The sequence below is a fragment of the Rhinichthys klamathensis genome, unplaced genomic scaffold, assembly GCF_029890125.1.
Source record: "Rhinichthys klamathensis goyatoka isolate OS25496 unplaced genomic scaffold, OSU_Roscu_1.1 h1tg000126l_1, whole genome shotgun sequence".
Classification (NCBI taxonomy): domain Eukaryota; kingdom Metazoa; phylum Chordata; class Actinopteri; order Cypriniformes; family Leuciscidae; genus Rhinichthys; species Rhinichthys klamathensis.
In genome coordinates, this window is record NW_026606663.1 from 257,880 (window position 1) to 275,673 (window position 17,794).

General features: G+C 37.8%; 1 protein-coding gene across 30 annotated transcripts in view; it reads right to left on the reverse strand.

The window, feature by feature from the left end:
- camk2g2 (calcium/calmodulin-dependent protein kinase (CaM kinase) II gamma 2) overlaps positions 1–17,794 on the reverse strand; it is a 63,001-nt gene that overhangs the window by 13,967 nt on the left and 31,240 nt on the right. For 12 of the 30 annotated variants that reach the window (XM_056256277.1, XM_056256275.1, XM_056256272.1 and 9 more), the window contains exons 6-14: positions 16,977–17,049; positions 12,126–12,228; positions 11,456–11,539; positions 11,174–11,268; positions 8,284–8,406; positions 7,917–8,000; positions 7,668–7,710; positions 7,344–7,406; positions 3,360–3,400 (exon numbers count right to left, since the gene is read on the reverse strand). In XM_056256277.1, coding sequence (XP_056112252.1) covers positions 3,360–3,400; positions 7,344–7,406; positions 7,668–7,710; positions 7,917–8,000; positions 8,284–8,406; positions 11,174–11,268; positions 11,456–11,539; positions 12,126–12,228; positions 16,977–17,049 — 709 coding nt within the window. Of the gene's footprint in view, positions 1–2,656; positions 2,690–3,359; positions 3,401–7,343; positions 7,407–7,667; positions 7,711–7,916; positions 8,001–8,283; positions 8,407–11,173; positions 11,269–11,455; positions 11,540–12,125; positions 12,229–16,976; positions 17,050–17,794 lie in introns of all 30 variants that reach the window. The other 18 variants (XM_056256276.1, XM_056256287.1, XM_056256284.1 and 15 more) reach the window with 3 other exon arrangements.

A 17,794-nucleotide genomic window follows, 5' to 3' on the forward strand; every position in this document is an offset into this window, starting at 1 on the left:
TATTACACAAACGTTTAGGATTCAATGGCTATGAGGGTAATGATGAGGTAAATGATGACAATTTTCATTTTTGGGTGAAGTAAACCTTTTTAATGGGTTTGTTTTACATTAATATGGAAATAAGATTTTTTTATTTTTTATTAAATGGTACTCTAAATAAACTAAACTAAAACTGCCAGTAGGTGGCGGTTAATGTCTAAATGATTAAGTCATCGAGTCATTCATTCGATTCGTTCAAACGGCTGATTCATTCAGGAATAAAGTAAATGGCCCTCTTTATAAATAGGCCATTGCATCATTGGTCCACCCAATTGATTGGCTTAAAATGCGGATTCATTCAGAAACTAAGCACTGCTGTGTGTTGCTCAGAGATGCACAACAGTTCTGCTGTGACGTTACAGGTAATATTTACATTGGCAAAACTGAGCAAACACAGACAATATCGTGTCTAAAATATAACACAATATTAACTTCTTGTTTATTGAACTGTTGTATAAAATCAATATCACATTTGCACTCGTTCGGGGCAAAAAAGCACTTGTGATATTGCTTTAGTATATCATGATATAAATATGAGACAAAAACTCATTCAGGGGAATTTTTGCCCTAATATCCTGAATTTTGGGGGCATTCCAAATGCATTGTATAGGCTACATCACTCAGTGAGTTGTTGGTCTGCTTCATGTTCGTCACCACTCACCTGTATGAAAAGTAAGATGAACTGCGTAGGGCGGGGGCATCAATTTTAACGCGATATTTCCACCCAAAACTAATTAACCCTCTGGGGTTGTTCGGCCCAAATGGACCCGAAGCATTTAAATAATTTTTTTTTTTTTTAAATCATAGCTTTATCGGAATAGTCCGAAATTTGGTGACTTTGTTGGTACTTGGTATAAGAACACCCAACAAAAATTGGGGACAGGATTTGAATAGTCTAAGTGGTTGTAAAAAAAATAGTCACACTCAGGACCTTCGGGTCCAAATGGACCCGCATAGGAAATGAATGTGAAATTGGCAAAAATGTGAAAATACAGAGTTTTTTTGTGCGTACAATCTACAAATCAGCCACAATCCAGAAAAAAGCACACAACAGTGAAGGGGTGAATCTATAAAACATCAAGAGTGCAAAACAGACACATCCACACACACACACACACACACACACACACACACACACAAACACACTTTTATATACATACACACTAATAAATTCAGATTACATATGGGTTTTGAATTTTTAAAATGCTCAGTTTGTCCACCAGATGGCATCCATCTCATTTCAAAAATTGCTTTCATGAGGCCTAGGCTTGACTCTAAAATGAAATACAGCTTTAAAAAAAAAAAAATTCTATTATATTCAATGGGAAAAAAATGGGTCATAATTATTGCATTAATATTAATTATAAATCATTTTTATTTTTGAAATGATCTCAAAACACCAAAAAAGAAAAGAAAAAAAGTATAAAAAAAAAGTAAAAAAAAAAAAGTAAAAAGATTTTTTTTAAAAAAAATGAATCCTGCCCTTTGGGTCCATTTGGACCCGAACACCCCAAGTGTGACTGTTAAACGAACAACCCCAGAGGGTTAATTAAAATAACATGTTATTGTTTAATTGACAGCCCTAATATTTATGATAAATTACAGGATGTTAAAGATGATTAAATCTTGTGTCCAAGACTATAATTGAGATCACGGAATCAATTAAAGGCTCCTTTAAGTTTATTATTAGATTTTAAGACCACATATTCTCAAAGACTTGGCTGGAATATCACAAGCTCTACTCAATAATGGGGACAATGATAGCCACGAGCAGGAGTAAAACGGTGTGCATTTGTCTGGACTTGATGGAGAAACTCAAGACATGAAAAATGCTATCTATGCACAACGTCTGAATGATGTTTGTTCGATATTAAAAATGTCCCTCTGTGACAATGCCATGTCTAACTCACAGAAATCAACTGCTGCTGCTCTCATTTACTATCAATCCCTTGACGGATTGGAAATCCATGATATGGTAAATTAAACATTCTTTATAACCATAAACAAAAATGAAAGGTGTCACAAGCACTGCAGCTATTGCCATGGCAACAGAAATCGCCTGGCAAACTATGGACTGTGGGAAAAAGGGGAGTTCCATTGAGAGAAAGGCTTGTTTGTCTGTGTCATAACATAGTCTGTTCCAATACCATTTAAACTCTCTCTTTCCTATTGAAGAGCACCAAGTAAGAGCCCTTTGTCCACTCCGAGCAAACCTCAGCCCTGGTTATTATCAGTGACTACATGAAAGCGGAGACAGTCGAACTGGAGGAAGCTCACAGGGTGTATCAAGGGCTTGCAGAGGTCGAGGAGAAACCTCTTAGACAAGAGCCCTGCTCTGAATTACAAAGAAAGCACCAAGATGCAATGGAAATGAAGAATGAACTTCAAGGAGAATGGGATTCCAATAGGAACGTGTGTATGTAATAAAACAGAGCTGAACGGGTGAACATGACTCTGTTAATGTTTGATGATCCCATGACTCACAAAACCCTACGATGAGACAAAAAAGACCCAAACAAACTCTCGAGCATCTCAACCAAGAAAAAAAGAGAGCCAGAGAGTGAGAAAGTGTTGAGGGAGAGTCAGAAAAAGGGGAGAGACACGGAACAGATCTCACCATCAAATAAACACTGGAGCTTGACTTCCTTTTCTGAACGGAGTGAAACAGAGGAGGGCAAAACAGGGAAGCATAGAAAACAGGCCAGTGAACACAGAAAAAAATAAAGCTGCTAGTTAGATCTCACAGAGAAGAAAAAGAGAAAAAATAAACAACCACATGAAGTTGCAAAGCCATGTGTGACATGACAGGGGTGTTTAGTAGCAACAGTTGAAAAGTGTTAAACTGCTGAAATTGATTTATTGATAAGACTCGTTTCATTTAGAGAAACTGTTGCTTCACAGTTGCTTGGTGAAAGGCTGACGATTCACTGCATGCACAGAGATGGCACAGGGTTGAGAAAGTCTCTCTGCTTCAACAGATTTGACCCTGACTCAGGACTAACAAATGGGCCTCCTCAGTGGGATATTAACACACTGAAAATATATCATATAAACAGCTAATCATTTTAAATGAGAAAACAGAGAGTGTATTTAATGTCTTTGAATTGTGCCAGCCATTTGCTGGTTAGCTTGACTGTCAGTTCTGTTTACAATATGCCCTTAAAAGAAGGAAAATAAATATGGAGGAAACATCATTTAAACATAAAAACTGGGGGAAAACTGTGCATTTGTTTATGATACAAAAACATTTTATTTTATGATGCCAATGCTGATTCAAGAACTTAATGAGAAAGAGGTTCATAATATGTGTGTGGGCTTACCTTCACGCCGTCAGACTTTTTGTTCAGTAAACTTTTGCATGCTGAAAGATGAGAGAAAAAAAATTAAACACTTAGATATGCAAAATCGTTTGATGAACTGACTAGTTACTGACATCTACAATTGTTGTTCCTTTACTGTATAAACCAGTTGTTATTCTTGACTAAAACTATTAAAAATTGTTTTGGGTAATTGAAAATAAAATAAAAATATTAGATGAAAAACAAACTTAAACTAGAAAATTAAAAATAAAAATGAAATAATTAAGTTTAAGTACTAAAATTACCAAGGGCACGTTTACATGTCAACGATGTACAGTACTAAAAACGGCGAGGTTTTTCCTTTGCATTTTTTTTGCGTACAGACAAAACGTTACAAAACAATCCCGTTTTACACGGATCCTTATGAGTAAACGATTAAAAACGCTGTATTATGCATGTCAGGCCAGTAGTTGGCAACTTAGTAAAGAAAAACTATGCGCCTATAGAATGAGCATGTAATACGTCACCGTTTTCACAAATGTACATTTTTGAAGGTTTAGAGACTATAACGGTATCGTTTTTAAAAACTTGCACTTTGAAACCCCTTTTCAAAAGTTTCCGTTTTCAGGCCCCCAAAATGCCGTTGTTGTGTAAATGATCGGCTAAAATGCATAAAAAGAAATATTTTTCAAAAAAACTTAAATGACAAAGCACATAAAATTACTAAAGCTTAAATTAAAATGAAAATTTAATATATATATATAAAATGTCAATTCAAAATATGAATGAATACAATAGTACATAAATAACAATGCCACATGACACGGAATACCATCCATCCATTGGGCAGTAAAAATGCCACCTAGACCCATGACACAAGCAAACACCAAAGCACTGGCATCATATAAAGTGGCTAGAAGATTCTCTCCACCAAGAAACATGAAAGACCACCTCAGTTTGGTATTAAACACTTTCTATGAGCACATCCTATCCTGTGTTCTCATAAACAGAAACGTGGTTTAAAAGGCGAAACAGATCAAATCAGACACAATGCCAACAAATAAAAAAACAAAACAAGGATATGAGTAGACTTTATAAGTATGATCTTCAAATTCCCTTACCTTCAAAAGTAGATAGAGGTAGGAAAGAATGCAAAAAGGGAAAAAGGTAAGATAAATCAATCAACGGATTATTAAAAAGAAAAACAGCTGTGGCAAACAAAGTAGTCAAGCAACTCAAAGCAAAACTAGAGGATTTTTTGTTCATGCTGGGACCATGCTGTGCAGAGCCATCTCCTGCCTGGCCTGCTGTCATCACTGAAGGCATCTCTCCTGCACACGACTCCATGCAGATCTGACAAACCAATGCCTATGTCTGCTTCAGTTCACTCTAGCACTCTAGAGCTGAACTGCTGATTCATGAGAGGACTGAGTGGTTGGACGATAAGGCCTTTTTTCTGATCTGTTCAGCTTATGTGCTCGTAATTAAACTGGTCTCGTAATTGAAAATGTATAATGCATCAAATGAGTTTGTGTGCTGCACCTGTTGATAGTGTGAAATTAATAAAAAACGAATTTAGCATGAGTTAGAGAGGGTAGCGGTGGACTGATAAGAGGTTTTTTTAAATGGTCAGTGCCACTGCCAATAGAGAGAACAGGGTGGATGATGGCCGAGTAAGTGATCATGTACTGTACACAATACTGTTCAAAAGTTTCAGGTCAGTAAGATTTTTTTTAAAAAGAGAAGAAATTCATACTTTTTATAAAGAAATAATGCACTAAATTGATCAAAAGGCACAATAAAGACTTTCATAAGTTACAAAAGATTTCTAATAAAAAATAAAAAAAGTATTTCTATTCGTGAAAGAATCTTTTAAAAAAAATAGATCACATTTTCCAAAAATATATGAACTGTTTTCAACATTGATAATAATAAGAACTTTTTCTAAAGCAGAAAATCTGCATATTAGAATGATTTCTGAAGGATCATGTGACACTAAAGACTGAGTAATGATGCTGAAAATTCAGCTTTGCCATCAAATAATTTTTTTTTACATTTTAAAACAGAAAACAGTTATTATATAGTTTTTACAGTATCTTTCAAATACTTCAGTCTTAGTGAGCATGGAAGGCTTCTTATAAAAATAATATATATATAAAAAAAACGTTTAAAATTTGAGCCCAAAAATACTGACCCCAAAATTTTAAATGACGGTGTACAAGTATAAATTGTGTGTGCTGAAATTAGACAAATTTGCTCAAATTAAATAAACTCACAAGTGGGCATGGTTATTGGCAGTGTCTTTCAAAAAAGTCAAAGAGCAGCTAATTAAATGGCCTGGCTGATATATCACATTGTAAACAACTGCCTCTGATTAAATTAGATGTACTTGTGAGGCTTAAATAATCTGCTACAGCTGCTACAGCAGTAGGGGATGTATACTAATGATGGGAGAGGAGAGACAGTGAGCTGAGCAAGAGGGATATTTGAAGAAAGACTTTAAGTTTAGATTACAAAAGAGAAAAGCTCACTGGAAAAAGAAGGGGTATGATCAAACAAGAGCTTTAGGACCTGTGTTAATATTAGAAAAGCTTTCCAACACTGGTGAGACCCAAGCAGGAAGGCCTGAAAATGGATGCAGAGGTTGCGATGTTTCTGCTCCATCCTTGAGTAACATTATATAGTGTATATACTCTTGTATACTGTAGGTGCATTTTTTGTGCTTCCTTGTCGTCTGCTTGTCCTCTTCACTTTTTTTTTCGCAAAGCATGATTTTGCTTTGTTTCTGCTATGATAAAAAAAACTCTTGCATTACATGTTTGTGCATTTTGGCGGCAAAGCAATGAAGGGAGGGGTGTGTTTGTTTGGGTTGATTTCAAATATCAACAGTGTTCAACAACTACATCAAGAAATAGCATACTGCACCTTTAAGTATCATTGTAAAGCAACAGAAGCAATTGGCAGAGCGTTCACAGACATGCCACTTTCATTAAGACATATACATGAGGAGAGGGGCAAGAAACAAAAAGCAAGACAGAAGGACATGTGGATCCCTGTTGCTTCGTGTCCTCCATGCACAAAGACACCCGAAGACATGCTGAAAGGTGCTTTATAAGCACCACACAGCGATCCCCGCTGTGAAGACTTCGGTACTGTGGTTCTTCTCAGTAAGTCTTCCCTTAAAACCATGCTATTTCTAATACATACAGGATGTAGACATTCATTCTTACAACAGGCAAATGCATGTCAGCATCTACCCACAATTTCATACCAGTGCAGCTGGTTGACCGAAAGCCGACCTGACTGTGACTGAGGTACAGTATACAAGGAGAACGAGCCACCTTAAGAAACCATCAACATAAATAAAGGCCACTTAATCTGTAATGAAAACCTTAAATATGATGCTGTTGCTTAAGGTGACTCGGGTCGAAATACCTCCACCGGAGTATCCCTGGACCATCACCAAGAGCGCAAACCCATAATGCATTATGTTTCCAGAGAGACACCATTTGGAAGCCATAATACATGTTTTTGTGATACTCTTCTTACCATCCCAACCCGCTGAAAATGACACAAAACATCTTCTGACAAGTTCACAGCACTTGTGTAAAGATGTTCAGTGCAGACTAAAGGCAAAGGTCGCCTCTGACAGGAAAGGGCACCTTCATCCTAGACTTTGGTCAAAAGCCACAAAGGGTTACGAATGCGTCTCAGGGTTGGGAGTGACTGAATTACAAGTTTTATACGCATCAATTTACTTAAATTGTATTACTGACAAGATATGCAGTCACGCAAGATTTCTATTGAATCAACTAAGAATTGAAATATTCTAAATTCAGTCAACGAACCCAAACCCTGGAGCGTGTGTTAAGTATTCTCTGCATAGCGAATGGCCTCTCAGAAGAGTTTCAGTGCCCGTGCGTTCGCAGGGGTATAGCAGGCTCCCCTTGGTCACATGCTGAGGCTGAAAGTGGGCAACGGCCCCCTAGTGCCCATCTCACATACCTTCCTGTGCCATTGCAGCTGTGCTGGTGGTGGGGGTGGCGGGGCTGGTGTGCTGCCGACCCACTATTGGACAAAAGAGCATGTCGTTTTGGAGAGGCTTACTCAAGGCAGAAGCTCAGCCTCTCCGGGATCACAGAAAAACTTACCCAATTTGTTTCATAACAAAGCAACCAAAAGCAAAGCCCAAATGCCTCTATGCAGTCAGGAAAGTGAGGCCAGATTATAAAATCAAAGTTTTGAAAGAAACTACATAAACATAACATACTGTTCTCAATGTATGATCACAAGTCTTATTCATAATTCAGAAGCTAATAAGGCATTCACCTGAGAAGTTCCTGGACACCAGCATGGTGGTCAAAATGGCCCCCTACAGGAGACACAAGCGCTACTTTAGTATCTTATCTAGAAAAGGACAAAGTCTTCAAACAATCATAGATTTGGAGCGAGCAATAATGATGGCTATGGAAAGTAACCTAGATTAATACAGTTTTGCACTTATTCATATTAGCCAGTGCATTAACTAATGTTAACAAAATATAGAACCTTATTGTGTTAGCAATGAATGATTCAGACCTTGAGTTTTCTACGGGCGTTGAACTTGCGCAGACACTCAACGGTTTCTTGGCGATGCATCATGGAGGCGACAGTGGAGCGTTGCTAAGTGTGAGAGAAAGATGTCAGTCCTCAGGACAAATCTTTATTCAGATACAGTATGTTATGACAGATTGTATATAATACAAATTGGATATAAAGTCTCATTTAAAGTTTTTCATCAACCAAACAGGCTAGCAAATGTTTATTTCATTGCAGACTGGAACTGTAAGCTCTTTGACATTATGCCAGTTGGTGCATGTAATCGTGACAGGCTGGGTGACGCAATATAAACCAGCCCTGAAAGATATATCGAAAAGTGCTTTGGGTTTAAGTCCAGGACACTTACGCAGATCCATGGATGCTTGATTGCTTGGTCAGCCGTGATCCTCTTCGCTGGGTTGATGGTCAGCATCTGGTTGATAAGGTTTTTGGCCTCTGGGGTAACAGTGTCCCACTCTGGAGAGGGAAACTAAGACATGAAAAAACAAGAGAGAAAGATGATTGAGTTTTCTTGGTGAGGTATATTGAGGTCTACACTGAAAACCTGAGGTTTGTTTCATTTTAAACCTGAAAATGAGGGTGTGCTACCTCCCGGAAATTAGTTTTTGCAGGGTGGGATGTCTGATATTGTGTATTTACCATGGTAACTATAGTTTCCATAACCCAAAATCCCCCAATATTTTCATTATTTGCACTATTTTACATATTTGTGATGACTGTGGTGGGTCATACCTTTTTGTACGATTAACAAAAACTAGTTTTTTTAATAGCCTTTCCTTATCCTGTTTATTCGTAAGTGTTAGTGGTATTCTTACAATTTAGGTGTATGTTAAGTAAAGTGGGCATGGTGGGTTAACCCTTTTTTGAGAAATAAATTTGCTTGGTTCAAATTCATAAATATTTGGGTCGCAGCGTATTGACAATGGGAAAATGTGGGTCCCATGACCAAAGCAGTTGAGAACCACTGGTATAGTTTATTTATATTTGTATTTATTTATAATGGTAGATTCCTGGTTCATTAAAGCCCATTTTTACATTTAAACATGCATTTTATGTATAGCTGCTTTGTAAGGAAATGCATTGTGAAAAGCCCTACAAAAATAAATGTGAAGTCAATATTTCAAGATCACTAATCACAAGTAAATTTGTGACATTGATCGTGCGATTTTGTACAGATGGTCAGATGTTCTTCCATTGAAGCTCAAGATGCTCTTTAAATCATCTTAAATCATACTGGAGAACACGATCATCAGGTTTTACACAAACTTGTTGAGTTCATGAAGCTTGAGCACTGCTGACATCAATGCAAAAAGACGACAAAACAAGTACTAATTCTGAATTCAACAATGTTAATTCAACTTTGCACCCAACTAGTTTTGCTAATACTGATAATATAAACAGTAATGAAAATTTGTACTACATAAGAAAATAATGAAAAATAGAAGCATTTTCACTATCTCAGACTTTTGTATGAAACTGAGAGCTGAAATGTATACTGACATGGACAAACACACAGATCAATGGCTTCCATGGCCTGTAATGGATTTGAATAAGATTAGAGCAGAGTATCTAAAGTGATGGCTGGAAGAGTAGTCTTCCACCTGGGTGACTGAAAATACTGAAACCAAAACTGGCCTTCATAATCACATCTCTCCCACACTGCAGCACTCCATCAAATGGACAACACCACTATGCAACAAACACAACAAGCATGCTATACTCCCATGCACTTAGTGAGGCTAGTTAAGAGGGATTTTGAAAGCACACATTAAATCAAATTAGTATGAATCCATACTATGATCATGCTGGACTGTTTAGACAAACGTATGACACGATGACGATGCTATCTGCAAGACTGTTGTAACCTCATATCAGCTATATAGAATAGTGTTAATGGGAAAGATCCCACTGTAAACTGTTTTCCTTTGGGGTTTGAGGAGATGATAATGAAGAAGACTCCTCGGTTGTATGTTCCACTGCTGAGCTCTAGAGGAGGGGGCTGCCATCATTTATTATTGAGTAACTTGGCTCTCTATCCCAACCAATTAAATATTAACAAAGGCTTCAATCTGGGCTCATCACTCTTGGGTCGATGAGGTGGCACTGAAATCTCTGTATGAGGACGGCCATGAGAGCTTCTCTGTCAACAAGTTGATGGGCAATAAAAGACTAATGAAAGGCCTTTCACTTTCTGTTACTGATTGAGCCAAATGCCGCTTAAACTGGGTTACAGGCACTTTTTCAAATAAACAGGCCTTTTGTTTGACATGCTTTTACTGTTCGACTGTTTACTAAACGTCTGCTTTAATTAGATCAGATATGGGTGCAGTGTGGAGCAATTTTGCCTGGAGTGAAAAGTAGGCGTTTTGAAAGTTGAATTTCTTCCGGCACTGCTCCATCACCAAGCTGGAGAATGATGGAGAAACACAACTGGGGAACCATAGGTTGTGATGTGAAAACAAGAAGTTTTTCTTTCACACATGTGCACTACCGTTCAAAAGTTTTTAGAAAGAAATTAATACTTTTATTCAGCAAGGATGTATTAAATTGACCTAAAGGGACAGTAAAGACCTTTACATTCTAACACAATATTTCTATTTTAAACAAATGCTGCTTTTGCTGCTCAAAATTTTGACTTTCTATTTAACAAAAACAGAAAAAATAATCACAATTTTCACAAAAATGTGAAGCAGCATAACTGTTTTTTAACATTATTAAGACATTACATTAATAAAATAAGAAATGTTTCTCTTGAGCATCAAATCAGCATATTAAAATGATTTCTGAAGGATCATGTAACTGGAGTAATGACTGCTAAACAATCAGCTTTGCCTTCACAGGAATAAATAAAACATTTTGAAGTATATATTAAAATACAAAACAGTCATTTTAAATTGTAATAATAATGTACAATGTTACCGATTTTACGGTATTTTGCGGTATCAAATAAATCCAGACTTCATTGAGCAAAAGAGAGGTCTTTCAAAAACACTAAAAATATACTACTGACTTCCAAAGTTTTGATTTGGATCTACTGGGTATGGATCTATAGGTCTACTTGACAAAAAGTAATGAGAATCCAACATTGAAAATCTCATATTGGTCAACCACTGATCTGAATATTGGGGTGGATGTGTTTCCTTCAATGGAACAGGCCTGATTAGATCTAAAACAGTGTAATTACATTATAAAGCAGTGAGAACTCATTAAGGGAAACAGTGTGTGTGATCACTCACGTCATAGGCTCCAGCCTTGATCTGTAGATACAGTTTGTGCTGATCCTCATCCCAGAAAGGAGGGTAACCCACCAGCAGGATATACAAGATCACACCTGCCCAGGACACACAAATTAATAACTATTTAAATACTAATCCACTCTTCTTCCAAAGTAAAGAGACTGAATCACATATTTAGTACACCGATTATTCATAAAAGTGGACAAATACATGACACTACAGGACACTAGAAAAAATAGACTATTTAAATGACACTTTAAATAAAACCAGTGAAAATCTTACCACAGGCCCAGATATCCACTGGCTTGCCATATGGATCCTTTCTCAGGACTTCAGGCGAGAGGTATCCAGGGGTGCCTGCAAAACCTGTAAGGCCATATTGTGATTTACATACATCTAAAATGAACTGATTTCACTCACAAAATCTTCAACAGGCAACAACATTTCAGTTTGTATTAAACACAAAATAGTTTGTGAAAAAAAGATGTGCAGATGTGCTTGAGATGTGCATAAAAATAGATATTTCTTAAAGGCTGTATAATGTGAAAAAGCATATTAGAAATTCCCACAATTTTGGAAAAGCTTATTTTTAATTTGTTCACTGGCTTTGTCGTCTGTGACCTCTGACTTGGTTCAAGTGAGTAGTCTTGACTCAAAAAGAACATTAAACTCCATATTTCCCATGAGCACAGTATAAAAACACAAGCTGGCTACTCTCCAGAGTTCTCCAGTCCCACAAGAGCCAAAGATGCCATAGAGAGCAAACCGAGCAATAAGGGAAACACTGCTTGAAAATCAGCGAATGTTGTAATGTATGAGAAACCAGTGAAATTCATTTGGTCTCTTGAATTTAATTCAATCTTGCATCAAGATGATCTACAATGCCTTCAAGCCAAATCCCTTTAAGAGATCAGGCTACCAACGAGTTGAAGGAAAAGCAAAGGAGTCTTACCGAACCAGGCCTGCTGATCTCCCTGCACCTCGATGGCAAGGCCAAAATCAGCCAGCTTCACTGCCGCCCCCTTCATCTTACTGGCCAATAGCAGGTTCTCTGGCTATAAGAGGACACATGAAAGAGAAAAGGGTAGGAGACAAGAAAGGAAGGAGGAATAGTGAGAAAGAAAATGAGAGAGTAGACATAGATAAGTGAGTGTGAAAGAGCAAAGGAGAACATAAAATGGGTATATCAACACCGAAATCTCCAAATGCTGTGAATGTTACCATAAAACATAAAGGTGTAGTGTGCCATTTTTGAGGCCAAAAGTGATCTTGAGTTAAGTTGAGGCCACAGTAGCAAAAATTTGCGCTCAAAAAAGGTCCACCGTCAATGTATGAAGCACAGCAAACAGAAGTCACTTTTTTTAAAATCAAGCTACTTTCTGTTGGACATTGTGGCGAATCAGCATGACCAACTTGAACCTGGTCCAAAATCTGAGGTGAAATCTCACAAGAAATTCACAACCGTACATTCCTGTTGAATGTATTCCTGTATTCCTGTTGATATTACTGTTTTCGGCTCGCAAACATTCTGCACCTTTACAATTCTACACAATTTCATCTAAATAACTTAAAAATAAAACACTAAAACAACATTATAGTGTACAGCATGAAAAAACTAAATGTGAGCCAAAAGAATTATAAAGTGCAGTCGACAGGCATTCCCTCCCATACGGCTGCTCACTTATTCTGTGCATGAGAATGCTAAAGGTGATGATCAAACATACCGAGGCTGAGTTTAATCAGCTGTGATCTGCATTAAAGGACATAAACGTATCCAGCATGTTCTATGAGGACAGCGTTTCATCACCACACTGTAGGAATACTGAGATCCGGTCTCGAACTACAGAGGGAACCAAGTCAGAGGAGAGACAGAAATAGTGTGCATGCTTGTATATGTGTGCGAAAAGAAGGGAGAGATTGCACGTGGTGTCTTTATCTTACTGGTGTCTGTGTGTAAAGCGGACCGATAGTTATGACAGCACACCCATTGCTCTGAGCTGCATAATTCATGAAGAGACAGAGAGGAGGGCTTGTTATCTCATGCTACGAGAGCAGGGGTGAGCTGCTCTCTCGCCCCGCTGTCCCACACACCCCGCTGCCTCTGTATGCTGCAGACACAGCCCTGACCCGGACACAGCGCAGCCACCCTACAACAACTGCCGGAACAAGTTTTATAGTGAGCTGCATGCAACAGACTTTCTGTGACATCATGACATGGTGATGGCTTGTTATAATAAATATTAATTAAAGGGATAGTTCACCCAAAAATCATTTACTCACCCTTAACTCACTTCCAAACCTGTATGAGTTTCTTCTGTTGAATGCAAAAGAAGATATTTTAAAGAATGTTGGTAACCAGACAGTTGATGCTAGCCATTGACTTAGTTTTTTTTTTTCAACTATGGAAGTCAATTGCTACCGGCGTCAACTGTTTGATTGCCAACATTCTTTAAAAAATCTTCTTTTGCGTTCAACAGAAGAAACTCATACAGGTTTGGAACAACTTAAGGTCACTTTTATCAAGGTCACTTTTATTTATATAGCACCTTAAAACAGCATTTCTGCTGACCAAGGTGCTTCACAAAAACACAAATAAAAACACAATAAAAACAAACATCGTACAAATTTCATAGTATAACATTTTAACTCACTAAGGCTACATATCCACAGTTATGAGTACGCCTGAGAAAAAAGATGTGTTTTCAAAGCTGACTTGAATGCATATAAAGAGGAAGCTAACCTAACAACTTAACAGTGAGTAAGTGATAAAAGATTTTTTGGGTGAACTATCCCTTTAAATCATACTGACAGAAGATTACTTTCCTAGACTGCCCAATGATGTAAACTAAGGAATATTCATAAGCCAAGCCAAAAAAATGTCTAAAGGTCAAAAGTTTGAAATGCTGGGCATCACATCCTCCTTATCTTTTTTTTTAAGAGCTCAAAGATTTATTTTTGAATCAGTTTTTAGAACTTGAAACTGGTATCAACATAAAAAAACAGCAAACAATCAACACTGAATTGCAGATAATAGATAAATTAGTAGAAGAATAAATAAGATAAATAAATTGCTACTTTTCTAGATAAATAGAAGGTCAACCTTACATTTGTTGGAACAACGGTTCTTTTCACTTAATTCAAGGGCACAAAAATGTGACAATGTTATTATTTTAGTATTATTTACATACCACATCAGCATTTGGAAACCTTATGGCACGTAGAAGGATAACCACTGAAGCGAATGGACTGTCGGATCTGTGCGCTAGCACAGGTTAAAATTTCAGTTTATTAGTATTTACAGTACCGGTACCTAACTTAATAAAACAGGCTGTGTGACTATGAGGAATGATTACTTCAAAATGTAAGCCTGTGTGCAAGTTTGAGGGACTTTATTTAAATTAAATGCATACACCTCTTTAGCTATTGTCACGTGCCCATATGCCATAGGTTGCTGACCCCTGTACTATATAACATTTATTAATATTTTCAATGACCTTTTATTTTTATATTTTAATTGTAGTTGTTTTAGTACTTTATGTACTTTTATCATTTTTTAATAATTAAAAAAAAATTCGATTTATTTTTCCCCCCAGGTTTTAGTCATTTTAGTTATTCATATTTATATCAGTTAGTTAAGAAAGGCAAGCAACATTTCTATTTTTTGTTTAAGTTAATGTTTTTATCTAATACTTATTTTATTTCAGCTTTATTTCAATTACCAATTTTTAAAAAAATGTTTTAGTTTTAATTAACAATAACATCATCTTCTGTGAACTTTTTCTTTACACTCACCTAAAGGATTATTAGGAACACCATACTAATACTGTGTTTGACCCCCTTTCGCCTTCAGAACTGCCTTAATTCTACGTGGCATTGATTCAACAAGGTGCTGAAAGCATTCTTTAGAAATGTTGGCCCACATTGATAGGACAGCATCTTGCAGTTGATGGAGATTTGTGGGATGAACATCCAGGGCACGAAGCTCCCGTTCCACCACATCCCAAAGATGCTCTATTGGGTTGCGATCTGGTGACTGTGGGGGCCATTTTAGTACAGTGAACTCATTGTCATGTTCAAGAAACCAATTTGAAATGATTCGAGCTTTGTGACATGGTGCATTGGAAGTAGCCATCAGAGGATGGGTACATGGTGGCCATAAAGGGATGGACATGGTCAGAAACAATGCTCAGGTAGGCCGTGGCATTTAAACGATGCCCAATTGGCACTAAGGGGCCTAAAGTGTGCCAAGAAAACATCCCCCACACTATTACACCACCACCACCAGCCTGCACAGTGGTAACAAGGCATGATGGATCCATGTTCTCATTCTGTTTACGCCAAATTCTGACTCTACCATCTGAATGTCTCAACAGAAATCGAGACTCATCAGTCTTCTGCTGTTGTAGCCCATCTGCCTCAAGGTTGTGCGTGTTGTGGCTTCACAAATGCTTTGCTGCATACCTCGGTTGTAACGAGTGGTTATTTCAGTCAAAGTTGCTCTTCTATCAGCTTGAATCAGTCGGCCCATTCTCCTCTGACCTCTAGCATCAATAAGGCATTTTCGCCCACAGGACTGCCGCATACTGGATGTTTTTCCCTTTTCACACCATTCTTTGTAAACCCTAGAAATGGTTGTGCGTGAAAATCCCAGTAACTGAGCAGATTGTGAAATACTCAGACCGGCCTGTCTGGCACCAACAACCATACCACGCTCAAAATTGCTTAAATCACCTTTCTTTCCCATTCTGACATTCAGTTTGGAGTTCAGGAGATTGTCTTGACCAGGACCACACCCCTAAATGCATTGAAGCAACTGCCATGTGATTGGTTGATTAGATAATTGCATTAATGAGAAATTGAACAGGTGTTCCTAATAATCCTTTAGGTGAGTGTATACTATATAGCCAAACCAGCCCCTCTGTCCCCCCAGTTACAATCTTTTTTTTCTTCAGTCTAGCCACTGCTCGACTGTCCCTGTTCGGTTCTAACGTCCCTGTCGTAAGATTCTCTTGTCTGTCTGACGGTGTTCAACAGTCTCTTTCGCTCTGATGAATTAGAGGCGGCAAAATGAGTCCCTACCGCACACGCTCACCACCATACCATGGTTCTGCAGCCTCTGTGACATCACACGAGTTTCCATAGCAACCGGCCTGCCTTCAGCACTCCTCTGTCTGCCTTTACTTTTGAAGAGGTGAACTAATATGGAAAGGGCCGGTTCAGTTGGAGGTTCTGGAGGGGTGGGGTTAGAGACATTTTTGTCCACCACATGCCACTGATCTGTTTTTTAGCAGTCATTATTGTAGAAAAAAAACCCACTTCCACGCAAACACACGTGATTTCACCTCCTACACAGACTCTACTATATCTACTCCTAGGAAGATGTGAAGATACAAAAGAAAAATTACTGTAACCTCTGACAAGCAACAAGGAAGCACTGTTTAATTTCAATCCAATATGAAGTTCAGACTGAACGATGGCATTTAAGCAACAAATCTCTCCATCCTCTATTAAACATCCCTTTGATTGCTTTCTGCATTGTGCTTGTCATCAAATCGCCCCTCTGGATTCGTCACAGCCAACTGGCCACTCTCTGACGTCAAGAAACACAAATAACAATCAAACAGGCAAGAAAACGGCCATCCATGTTTTCCAGTGACAAGTTAGCAGCCACACAGTGTTTAATGTCACAAGCACATGTTTGAGTGTGTGCTGATGACGCCACAGTGTTGCCAAGAGGAGGAGGAGGGTTTGGATGACGCAAGCTCCAGGATTGGCACATTGCCACACTGACGGCATGACTCACCTTGAGGTCCCTGTGCACAATGTCATGCTGGTGGATGTGGCAGACGCTTTCCAGGATCTGATTGATGCAATGACTGAGAAAGAGAGAGAGAGAGAGAGAGAGAGAGAGAGAGAGAGAGAGAGAGAGAGAGAGAGAGAGAGAGAGAGAGAGAGAGAGAGAGAGAGAGAGAGAGAGAGAGAGAGAGAGAGAGAGAGAGAGAGAGAGAGAGAGAGAGAGAGAGAGAGAGAGAGAGAAAGCAGGGAGAAGGAAAAAAGGGACAGATTAGGGAAAGAAATCCAGGCATTAGTACAAGGATCTAACTCCAGATAGAAGATCAGGCACAAGAAATCTAGCTGAAGAATCTGGCCTATGCAGAGAGACTGAGCTTTGTATAAACAGGTAAATACTCTGATTTGTTTTATGGTTGTCAAAGCTACCAGAGTAGCTCTCAGGATGGGAATGAAGATACATTTACCATGTCATCCAAATGCCAAAACATTTTTCCTGGAGCTGAATAAATACAGCAAATACAGTAATTTTTTTTTTTTTTTTTTTTTTTTACAATTTAAAATAACTGTTTCTATTTGACTCCAGTCTTCAGTGTCACATGATCCTTCAGAAATCATTAAAATATGCTTAACATACATTAATTATTGTTGAAAACAGTTGTCAATTTTTTTTTCAAAAAAAAAAAAGAACAGCATTTCAAAAGAACAGCATTTATCTGAAATAGAAGGCTTTTGTAACATTATACACATCCGTTCAAAGGTTTGAGGTCAGTAAGATGTTTTTGTTATATACAGAAATCAACACTTTTAATTCAGCAAGGATACATTAAA